Source organism: Ovis canadensis, chromosome 1 (assembly GCF_042477335.2).
Source record: "Ovis canadensis isolate MfBH-ARS-UI-01 breed Bighorn chromosome 1, ARS-UI_OviCan_v2, whole genome shotgun sequence".
Lineage (NCBI taxonomy): Eukaryota > Metazoa > Chordata > Mammalia > Artiodactyla > Bovidae > Ovis > Ovis canadensis.
Genome location: NC_091245.1, coordinates 103,317,904 through 103,332,233, shown reverse-complemented (window position 1 = coordinate 103,332,233; position 14,330 = coordinate 103,317,904). Strand labels below are relative to the sequence as shown.

Below are 14,330 nucleotides of genomic sequence, written 5' to 3'. Positions count from 1 at the left end.
GTCCCGTGAACAAGGAGACTAGCAGGGTCCATGGGATCCATGGGGTTCATGGGGTTGCAAAGAGCCAGACACGACTGAGCAGGCACACATGCAATGACTGATGATACTGAACATCTTTCCACATGCTTATTTACCATTAGTGTATATATTTAAAATTTTTTATTGGAGTATAGTTGTTTTACAATGTTACTTTCTGCTATACAGTAAAGTGAATCAAACACATGTATGGGTGGCGCTAGTGGTAAAGAACCTGCTTGCCAGTGCAGGAGATGTTAGAGACACGGGTTCAGTGACTGAGACAGGAAGATCCCCTGGAGGAGAGTATGGCAACCCATTCCGGTATTCTTGCCTGGCGAATCCCATGGACAGAGGAGCCTGGTGAGATGCAGTCTGTAGGGTCGCAAAGAGTCAGACACGACTGAAGCGTATGTATACTCCTCCTCTTTTTGGATTTCCTTCCCATTTAGGTTACCACAGTGTATTGAGTAGAGTTCCCCGTGCCACACAGTAGCTTCTCATTGGTTTTCTATTTTATATATTCAGTTCAGTTCAGTCACTCAGTTGTGTCCAACCCCATGAACTGCAGCACGCCAAGCTTCCCTGTCCATCATCAACTCCTGGAGCTTGCTCAAACTCATGTCCATCTAGTCAGTGATGCCATCCAACCATTTGATATATAGTATTGTGCATTTCTTAATCTCAGTTTCCTAATGCATCCCTCGCCCCATCATTGCCCCTCTTGGTGTCCGTAGGTTTGCTATCTGTCTGTCTCTTTGCTTATGGTTTGCAAATAGGTTCATAAGCACCATTTTTCTAGATTTAACAAATATGCATTCACTAGTCGTTTAGTTCAGTTCAGTTCAGTCGCTCAGTTGTGTCCAACTCTTTGTGACCCCATGAATTGCAGCACGCCAGGCCTCCCTGTCCATCACCAACTCCTAGAGTCCACCCAAACTCATGTCCATCGAGTCGGTGATGCCATCCAGCCATCTCATCCTCTGTCATCCCCTTCTCCTCCTGCCCCCAATCCCTCCCAGCATCAGAGTTTTTTCCAATGAGTCAACTCTTCACATGAGGTAGCCAAAGTACTGGAGTTTCAGCTTTAGCATCAGTCCTTCCAATGAACACCCAAGACTGATCTCCTTTAGGATGGACTGGTTGGATCTCCTTGCAGTCCAAGGGACTCTCAAGAGTCTTGTCCAACACCACAGTTCAAAACCATCAATTCTTCAGTGCTCAGCTTTCTTTATAGTCCAACTCTCACATCCATACATGACTACTGGAAAAACTATCATCTTGACTAGACGGACTTTGTTGGCAAAGTAATGTCTCTGCTTTTGAATATGCTATCTAGGTTGGTCATAACTTTCCTTCCAAGGAGTAAGTGTCTTTTAATTTCATGGCTGTAATCACCATCTGCAGTGATTTTGGAGCCCCCCAAAATAAAGTCAGCCACTGTTTCCACTGTTTCCCCATCTAGTTGCCATGAAATAATAGGACCAGATGGCATGATCTTAGTTTTCTCAATGTTCAGCTTTAAGCCAACTTTTTTACTCTCCTCTTTCACTTTCATCAAGAGGCTTTTTAATTCCTCGTCACTTTTTGCCATAAGGGTGGTATCATGTACATATGTGAGGTTATTGATGTTTCTCACGGCAACCTTGATTCCAGCTTGTGCTTCCTCCAGCCCAGCGTTTCTCATGATGTACTCTGCATATAAGTTAAATAAGCAGGGTGACAATACACAGCCTTGATGTACTCCTTTTCCTACTTGGAACCAGTCTGTTGTTCCATGTCCAGTTATAACTGTTGCTTCCTGACCTCCATAGACGGGCACAATAAAGGACAAAAACGGTAGGGACAGAACAAAAGTAGAAGATATTAAGAAAAGCTGGCAAGAATACACAGAAGAACTACACAAAAAAGATCTTAATGACCCAGATAATCACGATGGTGTGATCACCCACCTAGAACCAGACATCCCAGAGTCCAAAGTCAAATAGGCCTTCAGAATCATCACTACAAACAAAGCTAGTGGAGGTGATGGAATTCCAGTTGAGATATTTCAAATCCTAAAAGATGCTGCTGTGAAAGTGTTGCATTCAATATGCCAACAAATTTGGAAGACTCAGCAGTGGCCACAAGACTGGAAAAGGCCAGTTTTTATCCCAATCCCAAAGAAAGGCAATGCCAAAGAATGTTCAAACTACCACACGATTGCACTCATCTAACACACTAGCAAAGTAATGCTCAAAATTCTCCAAGCAAGTCTTCAACAGTACCTGAACCCAGAGCTTCCAGATGTTCAAGCTGGATTTAGAAAAGGTAGAGGAACCAGAGAACAAATTGCCAACATCCACTGGATCATAGAAAAAGCAAGAGAGTTCCAGAAAAAAAATGTCTACTTCTGCTTTATAGACTATGCCAAAGCCTTTGACTCTGTGGATCACAATAAACTGTGGAAAATTCTCATATGGGAATACCAGACCACCTTACCCGACTCCTGAGAAATCTGTATGCAGGTCAAGAAGCAATAGTTAGAACTGGACATGGAGCAATGGATTGGTTCCAAATCGAGAAAAGAGTACATGAAGGCTGTATATTGTCATCTTGCTTATTTGACTTATATGCAGAGTACATCAGGCAAAATTCTGGATTTGATGAAGCTCAAGCTGGAATCAAGATTGCCGGGAGAAATATCAATAACCTCAGATATGCAGATGACACCATCCTTATGGCAGAAAGAGAAGAGGAACTAAAAAGCCTCTTGATAAAAGTGAAAGAGGAGAGTGAAAAAGTTGGCTTAAAGCTCAACATGGAAAAAACGAAGATCATGGCATCTGGTCCCATCACTTCATGGCAAATAGATGGGGAGACAGTGGAAACAGTGACAGATTTTATTTTCTTGGGCTCCAAAATCATTGCAGATGGTGATTGCAGCCATGAAATTAAAAGACACTTGCTCCTTGGAAGAAAAGTTATGACCATCCCAGACAGCATATTAAAAGGCTGAAACATTACTTGGCCAACAAAGGTCTGTCTAGTCAAGGCTATGGTTCTTCCAGTAGTCATGTATGGATGTGAGAGTTGGACTATAAAGAAAGCTGAGTGCCAAAGAATTGATGGTTTTGAACTGTGGTGTTGAAGAAGACTCTTGAGAATCCCTTGGACTGCAAGGAGATCCAACCAGTCCATCCTAAAGAAAATCAGTCCTGACTATTCATTGGAAGGGACTGATGATGAAGCTGAAACTCCAATACTTTGGCCACCTGATGTGAAGAACTGATTCATTTGAAAAGACTCTGATGCTGGGAAAGACTGAAGACAAGAGAAGGGGACAACAGAGGATGAGATGGTTGGATGGCATCACCAACTCACTGAACAGGAGTTTGAGCAAGCTCCAGGAGTTGGTGATGGACAGGGAAGCCTGGCATGCTGCAGTCCATGGGGTCACAAAGAGTTGGACACAACTGAGCAACTGAACTGAACTGAACAATTAACTTAATAAATATTGGTCTATTCAATCTAGTCATTTATCTTTGAGTAAGCTTTAATAGTTAATTTTTTGAGGAATTCATCCATTTAAGTTGTTTAGATTATTAGCATAATGTTGTTCATAATATTCCCTTATTAACCTTTTTTTTAATTTTTTTATTTTTACTTTATTTTACTTTACAATACTGTATTGGTTTTGCCATACATTGACATGAATCCACCATGGGTGTACATGTGATCCCAAACATGAACCCCCCTCCCACCTCCCTCCCCACAACATCTCTCTGGGTCATCCCCATGCTAGTTGTGATGTCCCATCTCTCACTAAGATACTGAAAATTTATGTCACCTTTCTCTCTCTCTTTCTTCCTAATTAGTCTGGCTAAAGGTTTTTCAATTCTGTTGATCTCCTCCAAAAACCAGATTCTGTTTTCACTGCCTTTTATGTATTATGTTTGTGTTTTCTATTTCATTGACATATTCACTTATCTTTATTACCTCCTTTCTTCTTACTTTAGGTACAATTTGCTTTTACTTTTTTCTAGTTTCTTAAAGTGGAAGCTTATGTCATTGATTTGAGACTTTTTGTCTTTTCTAATATAGACATTTTTGTGCTACAAATTTTCCTCTAAACACTACTTAGCTTCAACTCACAAATTTTAACATATATTTTTTCATTTCTATTAAGTTAAATACATTCTAATCTCTCCTTTGATTTGTTCTTCAATCCCAGATTATCCTGAAGTGTGTTTTGGTTTCTGAATATTTGAATTTCCAGATAACTTTCTGTTAGTTTCTAATTTAATTCCATTGTGATCAACTCTGTAGAAGTTGAATCATTATAATTTACTGAGACTTGTTTTATGGCCCAGAATACAGTCTATCTTGATAAATGTTCCATGTGCACCTAAAAAGAATGTATATTCTGGTTTTGGGTGTTCTGAAACTGTCACTTAGGTCAAGTTGGTTAATAGTATTCTTCAAGACTTCCATAACCTGAAAGTAACCTGAAAGTCAGTTGTGTCCGACTCTTTGTGACTCCATGAACTGTAGCCCATCAAGGCTCCTCTATCCATGGGATTCTCCAGGCAAGAGTACTGGAGTGGGTTGCCATTTCCTTCTCCAGGGATCGAACTCGGGTCTCCCGCATTGCAGGCAGATTCTTTACCGTCTGAGCCACCAGGGAAGCCCTTCCATATCCTATTGATTTTCTATCTACTGGTTTTATCAATAACTTGGATGGATTTTTGAAATCTCTGACTATAAATGATTATTTCTTCTTGCAGTTCTATTCAGTTTTGGTTCATTAAACACTTAAAATTATGATGTTCTTTTGATGAATTGGCCCTACTTAGATTTCCTCTCTTGTGCTGTAGCCTATAAGTGTTCTCTCCCTGTAAAGTTCATAGAGCATCTCTAGGCTTTAAGCTGGAGACATTATTATTTGCTCACTTTATTTATTTTCTCTGTGTTGTTTGTTGTCCAATGGGTGAAAACACTTGTCTCCTTTTTGTTTGCTAGATTTTAGTTGATGGAAGTGGGAGGATCCTGGAGGCAATAATCAAGCAGAGACTCAAAGGAGATGAGAGTGCACTAGCTGCAGAAGAGTGCTCTAGAGAGAGGAGACTCTGAGATGGGAATGTGCCTGGTAAGTTCATGGCACACCAGGGAGGCTAGTATGGCTAAAGGAGAGAGAGTAAGGAGAGCAGCAAGAGATGAGGTCAGAGGCCTCCTAGTCTTTCTCGGGCTTCCGCATACTCTAAAGCAGGGGAGTGACATGCTCAGCCTTCTGTGTTAAAACATTAAGGCAGTCTACAATCTTGACAATATACTGTACAAAACTGAGAGTAGAAGCAGGCACATCAGTTAGGAGGCAAGTGAGCCAGCAAGAAACAATGGCAGTTGGATTCGTATGGCAGAAGTGAAGATGGTGAGAATTGCATAGATTCTGGGTACCATCTGGAAGAAGAATCAATAGGATTTGCTGACAGTTTGACTTTGAGGTATGAGAGAAAGAAAGAAATGAATAATGAACCAGTGTTCTCTGCATTATACTGCCTCATATTTATCTTTTATATTTTCACAAAAGGTTTAAGGGTTAGTTCTCTTATGGTTGAGGTTGTGTCTAGAGAATGGGCACTGACTTTCTACCTCATACCTTTTTTTCCCATTTCTTTTCTAATGGCCCAGTACATATCAGCTCCTGTGAATATTTCTTGGTTATAAGAATTAAGGCATATGGGACTCTTTTTTCAAACTGGCTAAGAGCTGAAGTACAGTCCTCTGCTATAGGGTTGATGCAGAGGTGGGTTAGAGCAGCCAGCCTCTGAGTTTCTTAGGGTGGGGGCCACAGAATCTATATTTAAATTAATATAAAGGTCCCTCCCTTCACAATCATTCTCAAAATAGAGATCCAGCCTGTCTTATCACTCATGTTGCTGCTTGACAAATAGCTTAGCCGAGGCCCCAGATGGCTGGGTTGTGGAACCAACAGCTGAGGGAACCAGTCCTACGGCTGGCAGGATCTGAACTTGCCTAGTATGCACCTGACTCAGCTTGCCTCTGGCTTTACGTAAAGCCCTAAAGTGGGCTGAGTTTTGCTATTTCGGCCACTAACAGCCTTGAGCAGCTTGCAGGAGAAAGAAGCAGCTGAACTTGATAGCTTAGCTTTACATGTAGGTAGAAGAAGGCAAAACTGCAAAATACACCTCAGTCAGCTAATGTCTCCCTGACATTTAGGCCAATTTGAAACCCTTAGAACTATCTGTTCATCAGAATTCTCTGTGGTAGGAGGGTAAGAGGCGGTAGAGAAGCCCATAAATCCATAAGCCATTAAAGACTGCTAGGACTCTAGCTTCTTTATGAAAGAAAAGGGACAGAAGGATTTTTCTATCTATAACACTCTGAAAGAATCCATGGTTTCAAAGTTTGGGAAGAGTAAGTGTTCCTACTGAGGATGAGGTATCTAGGAAGCATATACAACCAGGAAGGGGCTTCCAGAGGCTAGAATGTAACTAGAGGAAGAAAGGGTACAGATTGTAAAAGCAAGATAAATATGCCATAGACCCCCCCTTCCTGGCAGCGGATCAATCATAGAATGAATGGAGAAGAAAGAAGGAAACAATGGATGTGCCCTTGAAAGCAAATCTAGGGCCTATGCTTTGAATTGCTGATGTAAAAGTGAACGATTCTCATCTGAAGATTCTATATCCATCGTGAACGGAGTTTGTGTCATCATCATCACTATAGATAGCATCTAGATTATTGGCCTCATAATTACCTTTAATCAATGTGATCCATCAGCCAACTGAGTCAGAACCGAGACCCTCCCCCAAGCTGACCAATCATAGGTCACTTTGTACAGTATTGATGTCCAGAGACACTAATTAATCCTGAGCACATCTGACTTATGATTTTAGCTCTCAAAACAAAACTATTGGGAGCAACATACACAATAGGCATAAAAATACAGTATTTTAATCAGATGAAGAAAAAGGATAGCTTTTTTTAAGCAAAAACTCAGCAATTTCTACCTCTTGTTGAATGAGTGTTTTGTTCCAGGCACTTGACTTAATTCTTTGAGGCTTTATAACAACACCTATGAAGAAAATGCCTCACATTTAAAGAGATATTAAGTCACATAACTAGTGAGTGGCACAGACAGGATTCCAACCTAGATCTGTCAGATTCCAAGTTTTATGCTCTTAATCACTGGGCTCAAAAACTTGGCTATAGAATTTGTGTTCATTTCTAGGGAGAAGTCAAGAAACACATTTCTTTAAGAGTCCTACTCTGACTTTGCCCTGAATTCTTCTGTGTGGAACAGACTTCGGGAATGAATATGAGATAGAAGTCTGGGCTAATAACTGCTCCTCTTGTAGCAATGGTCCCAAGCCCCACTCTGCATGAGTATATCTGCCTCTCTAGCCATATTCATCTCAGAAATGAGTAGGATGTCATCTTCGAACGTCTCAAAAAGCTAAATATTGGTCTCCCGATGCCAGGGGTCCTGGACCCTCAAGGAACAGATTCTGTTCCAAGTATCTTTGACCCGAACAGGAGGTGGGGCAACTGGGTTAGAGAACATGGTCAATCCTGAGACTTTAGTCAACCCATAATAATTGCATGGAATACTCTATCTGCCTTTTACAATCATCTTGCTGCAGAGGTGATATAGTGTCCATAAATTACGTTACCAGTCCCCAAGGAGAAAACCTCCCACTGAAGAAAAAGTAAGACGTTGCAGATGTGCTTCTCCACAGATCCCACTTTATTATCCTTCCTCTAAGAGTCCAAATGCTCAGAAGTGATTTAAGCTAGATAATTCCAGAAGACTAAAACTCTGATGCATCATTAGCGCCCAGAGGCAAGAAATTAGCACATAGATGGAGTGACTCATGCACAAAATAAACATAATTGATTTTAAAGGGAAAACAAAATTATCAGAGATAATGGAAACAATCAATAAAACTCATTAATCCAAAATTAATAAAACCTAAGCCTGATAGCTGCAACTCATAGAGGTGCTATACTTATTTTTCCCTAGTCCTATTCAAAGATGTCCCACCCCTTTAGTAGATGCAAACTATGATTATATAGGATGGATAAAGAACCAAGTCATACTATATGGCACAGGAAACTATATTCAATATCCTGTGATAAATCATAATGGAAAAGAATATGAAAAAGAATACAAATATGTATAACTGAGTCACTTTGCTGTACAGTAGAAATTAACACTACATTGAAAATCAACTACACTTCAATAAAAATTTTTTAAAGTATACAAAGATGTCATCCTAGGCAGTCTAAGATATTTTTTGTCAATTTTCTCCTCATCCATAAGGCATGCAAAATCAGCCTTATTTTGGTACTGTACAGCAAGTCTGTCCCTTGTTAAAATTTAATGGTGTGGGGATGAATAAATGTATATACATATCTATATAATTGTGTAATTGTGTGCACATAGTGTATCCTGGGCAATCCAAAATCGCAAATCCTCAATACGCTTTCAAACAGGGGAGTGTCAAGATTGTTGAAAGGATGCGATGGAAAACCTGAGGCTCATAAATAATCCCAAACTAATATACCTTCATAGAAGAGACCATGCTTAGCACTGGCCTTTGCATATTATGACTCTTTAATAATGTATATTAAATGTGTGTGAGAATATGTGTAGAGAGGAGTGAATGTGTATGAGTGTGTGTACCGTGTACATATAAATCTTTAACTGATGCCAATTTTTTTCTGATTTAAAGACTCTTGCTCCTCAGAAGAAAAGCTATGAAAACCTAGACAGCATGTTAAAGAGCAAAGACATCACTTTGCAGACAAAGTTCCATATAGTCAAACTATGGTTTTTTCAGTAGTCATGTATGGATGTGAGAGTTGGACCATAAAGAAGGCTCAATGCTGAAGAATTATTTTTATTTTTTAATTGAAAATAATTGATTTACAGAATTTTATGGTTTTCTGTCATACATTAATAAGAATCAGCCATAGGTACACCCATGTCCCACCCTTCCCTCCCAAACCTCCCGCCCATCTCCCTCCCTATCCCACCCTTCTAGACTGTCACAGAGCCCCTGTTTGAGTTTTCTGAGTTATACAGCAAATTCCCATTGGCTATATATTTTACATATGGTATTGTAAATTTCCATGTTACTCTCTGCTTATATCTCAAGGAACTGATGCTTTCAAACTGGAGACTCTTGAGAGTCCCTTGGATAGCAAGGAGATTAAACCAGTCAATCCTAAAGGAAATCAACCCTGAATATTCATTGGAAGGACTGAGGATGAAGCTCCAATACTTTGGCAACCTGATGTGAAGAGTCAACTCATTGGAAAAGACCCTGATGCTGGGAAAGAATGAAGGCAGGAGGAGAAGGGGAGACATGGTTGGATGGCATCACTGACTCAAGGGACATGAGTTTGAGCAATCTCCGGGAGTTGGTGAAGGGGGGAGCCTGGCGTGCTGCAGTCCATGGGGTCACATAGAGTCAGACACAACTGAGCAAATGAATAACAACAGTCTTTTCTGATGCCAAACTCCAGGCCAATATTCAGTCCTAATCTAGCTTCATTATACTATTTCATACAATCTTGGACTGCCTCACCACTGGAAGCGCATTCACACAAAGAAAATGGCCTTAGGAGCACAGCAAGTAAAAGCCTTTCAGGGAAATTACTTTTATTGTACAGATTATATGTGTTTTAAGGGAAAAAAATCCCCTGTCTTACTTAATAATCATATGTTACAAATTGTCAAAATACAAATTCTAGATGATCTAGAGAATCCTAAACTCCAGTGCTAATTCAAGTTCCTTCTTCTTTAGTCGGGTTTGTCTAGTCAGTAAGTTTCCATATCCATTGGGGAGCAGCCTCTTCTTCATATTGTTATCACAGGTGACAGATATTGTGACCACAAACACCACTTGAGTTTCTGAGACTCAGCCTTCAGAAATGGCCCTGAGTAGACTTCAACAAGCATCTGGAGGCCCCAGCTGGCGCATCTCACTTCCATCTGCACAGAACAAGTCACTGAAGCCTCCCATTATAGACTAAAAGCCTATGTGTCAGTAGACATCTCTTTATGAGACTCTGTTGCTCCGGTATATGAATCTTGAGATATCAACAGTGACGCAAGAAAACAAGAAATGGATCTAGGTGTGGGGACATTCTCAGCTGGTGCGGCTAATGGTTCCATCTTCACCACAAACTTCTCAAAAACAAACTTCTCGTAACAGAAAATATAAGCTCCTTTGAAGGCTAGATTCCAACAGTTCAACCCAATTGGCCTCTGATTTCACTTAGGAAGAGAGATTACCAGGAGGGAACAGTTAAGAACCATCTCCAAGAAACATCACCCCTCAAAATCTACTGATAACCCGCTACCAGTCAGATTAAACCTGAATATAAGAAGGAAAGAAAAGAAATTAAATTCTTTTTTAAAAGTTTATTTATGTCATCAACATTACCCTAATATTATCTTGTCTCACGTCTGACATTATTCTCATTTCACAGAAATGGAAAGGGACTCAGATTTAGAAATTTGCCCGAGATATTATAGGTAGTAAATGTTGGAGCTGTAATATAAAAACAGTCTGTCTTACTGCAAAGTCAGTATTCTTCCTACTACATCATATTATGAGCCAAGAACAGTTCCCTAAATTGTTTTTACAGAAAAGAGACATTTAATAGCTATCAGCATCCCTGGATCAACTCTGAGGTTATCAGTTCTAAGTCGAGTTCGTTCAGAAACCCCAAACTCCTAAGAGTCCCAGCACAGAGGAAATGTTTGGTTCTTAATGATAGGAACAGGATCATTTAGGCCCTTACAGAATTCCCTTTGAACTTAACAGGAAGCTAAACGAGACTCATTTAACTTGGAGAAGGCCCCCCATGAATACAGTGAGATAGGAAACAAAATGCAGCTGATATTCAGTGAAAAAACCTGAAGCTAGGACTTTTGCAGATATAATGAAAGTTGTTTTTAATATTCTAAGGTGTTGCTTCCCTCTCAAGACAATCCTTTTGCCAACAGTGCACAACTTCACTAAATGGGCCTAAAATCAAAGAGTCTGATGAGATGAGTGAACAGTGTACGAAAAGGTCCAGACACAGAGAAATGGTAAGGTGAGTTGTGCCCTAACCCCTGACTTCAGGCCTCTGCTTCACTGGACTAAACAATCTTTCAGAAGCCAGGCAGGAAAATTCTCTGCAGGTGTCATCAAATTGATCCCTACATTATTTTGTCTTCTTTCCAAATAGTGCTTAGGCCTCTGGTAGGATCATAACTGTCCTCCAAAATTCCAGCTGAAATGATCTGACAGGTGTCCACTTATTCCCCTGAAACTAAGAACACCTTGCAGTTATTACAGAGGGAAAACTGAAGCATTGAGAAGTGAAGAAACTTAAGAACACTAACTAGAAACTAGCTGCACGATTTTGTGAATATGCTAAAAGCCACTGAATTATATACTTTAAAAGGTTGAATTTTATGGTTTGTTCATTGCTGCTAAGTCACTTCAGTCGTATCCGACTCTGCGTGACCTCATAGACGGCAGCCCACCAGGCTCCCCTGTCCCTGGGATTCTCCAGGCAAGAACACTGGAGTGGGTTGCCATTTCCCTTCTCCAGTGAAGGAAAGTAAAAGTGAAATCATTTAGTCGTGTCTAACTCTTAGCGACCCCATGGACTGCAGCCCACCAGGCTCCTCCGCCCCTGGGATTTTCCAGGCAAGAGTGCTGGAGTGGGGTGCCACTGCCTTCTCCCAACTAAGTACTAGGCATTGTCTAAGATGGTGAGGTAAATAAAATAAATGGCTTCCCTGAAGGAGCACCCAAATAGGAATTGACTGACCCCAAATATGTGGTATATATGTGATTAAGAGGCAGGCTTTAGCATCGGACAGTATGGGTTTCTATTCTAGCGTTGCCACTTCTGAGATGTGATTTTGGACAAATTATTAAATTTCTCTATGCTTTCATTTCCTTATTTGTAAAATGAGAATGACAATAATACTGACCTCACAGGACTATTGCAAAGAATAAATATGTAAGCATGTAAAACTGCCATGTCAGGCAGTTCCCTCAGGTATTACATTTCATATACTTTATGTACATAAATGACATTTTTCCCAAATGACATAGGCCCAAAACTGCCAGACTACCAATGAATAGCAGAATGCTAGAAGAAAGCCCCCTCTAAATTCAACTTGAACACTTCTTTAAAAAATGACTTTTATGTATAGCCCATTAACATAATTTTATAGCCTAGAAAAAAGCCTTCCAGAAAGTATGTTTCTTCTCTTCCTGGCTGATAATACTCCTTTTATATACTTTCATACATTTCCTAAAACTGCATGCTTTTTTGTGTAATAGGTGTATATAGTAGAGGAAAGCTAGTATAATGGTTAAAAGAAAGGGCCTTATGATAAAATAGATACAAGTTCAAACCCTAGTTCCTCCACTTACAAGCTGAGTTACCTTAGAGAGGACTCTTATGATCTCTGAACCTGTTTCTTCATCTGTAAAATGGAATACAGTACAAACTTCATAGAAATGTTGTAGAGATTCAATGAGATGATATGTGAAAAGAATTCAGCACAGTATCTAGTACATACTAAATTCTCAATAAATAGTAGCTATTATTATTGCAAAAAGACATTAATTAGATTAGCCTGGTGGCCCAGGTTCATTTTCAATTACATAAGCATCTATTACATGCTGCCAAGTAGCTTACATTTTGCTACTTTTGGTGGACAGTAAAGGATTGAACTACATTTGTCCTCTAAAACATAATCTCTGCTTTTCAGAACTGTATGACCCTGAGAAAAGTGTTGTGCGACATGTTCTCATATTGGAGGGTGGGCCGGTACCAGCCTTTCTGCAATCATCTCAGAGATGAGAATGTGAAGAAGTTGGAAGATAAACACAGAGGAGGAGATAGGATTGTTGAAAATGAATCAGTCCAACCCACAGAGGGCAGCACCCACATGTTAGCTATATAAGGGCCACTAGCTCAATCTTTTGTCACCCTGCAAGCTGCATCAGGCTTTATCCTACTTTTTCCTTTGGTGAACCAGGTGAGAGAAAACTCATCCAGCTACATCAGTGGATATTTGGTTGGCTATTGTTCATAATATAAATCCAGGGGTATGAGCTAAGACAGAGTTAATATATATTTGGTTTTCCTGCCTTCCCTCCTTTTCATTTCTTTCTTTTCTCTTCTTTTTGTTTGCTTATTTGTTTGGTCAGTTTAGTTTATTCCAGGGTCTTTTTAGAATAAATTTTTCTTTGTTATGGAAAATAATGTAAGTAGAAATCTGTTTCTTATAGGCTGTTCCACATTCTCTTCCTAGTCATTTTTTGTGCCATATTTTCTGGGTTGTCCAGTTGAAATAGGGAAAAGACCAGCACTGTTGTAGAAACCCATCCTTGTTCAGTGGCAACTTTCAGAGCTCCAAGATCTAATCATCCTCTAGTCAAACTGCGGTCTGCATTGCTGAATCTTTTCTCCTGATTACTGAAAGAAAACAGAGGTTTGGTTAAAGCAGAGATTAGGATATCTCGTGAGCTTTGATGAGAGCAATCTCATGCTTCTGAAGCACTAGGGTAGAGTTAGCCCACTTTGTCCACTGTTATTTTGCTAAATCCCTTAACAGTCCAATTTAGCTTCTGGTACCCAGAGGGGAGGCAGGTATGCATGTTAGATGGTCTGGTACATTCGATTTAAAAAACAAACAAACAAAAACAGTGAAACTAGCCAGAGAGACTGGAGCAATATATCTCAGTGGTTCTAGAAATTTTGGAAGCCCCAAGACAACACCCAGAACACCAAAGTACACAAAGTGTAGAGATGCTATGTAGAGAATATATTCATCCAGGACATGGAGATCTGAAATCTAGTTCCAGATCAGTCAATAACATGCCATGTATGGCTCGATCTTAGCAAAGTAACTCAAAGTTAACAAGATTAGCTTTCACTGTGTTTATGTGTATTGTATCACCCCAGACCTATTCTTACTTGTTGAGGTATTTTGGTTTAAAGAGATGAGATATTTGAAAAATCAGGATGACTACTATTAAAATCAGAACTGTTTATACTTTAAAATAAATTGAATGATAGGATCTTTTTTTTCCCCTTCAGGTTCACTTAAACCTGCAAAAAGATGACCAATCTCTTGAGAAGTGTTGTCACTGTAATTGATACTTTCTACAAATACACCAAACAGGATGGGGAGTGTGGCACACTGAGCAAGGATGAACTGAAGGAACTTCTGGAGAAAGAGTTTCGTCCAATTCTGAAGGTGAGGATCATGTACCAGTACTAAA

The 14,330-nt window shown here is 39.8% G+C and overlaps 1 protein-coding gene across 1 annotated transcript in view; it reads left to right on the top strand.

Annotated features, from left to right (window-relative positions):
• The first annotated feature begins 14,167 nt into the window (after nt 1-14,167).
• FLG2 (filaggrin 2) overlaps nt 14,168-14,330 on the top strand; it is a 39,574-nt gene continuing 39,411 nt past the window's right edge. The window contains exon 1 of the mRNA XM_069582690.1: nt 14,168-14,305. Within this exon, the coding sequence (XP_069438791.1) occupies nt 14,168-14,305 (138 nt within the window). The remainder of the gene's footprint in view (nt 14,306-14,330) is intronic.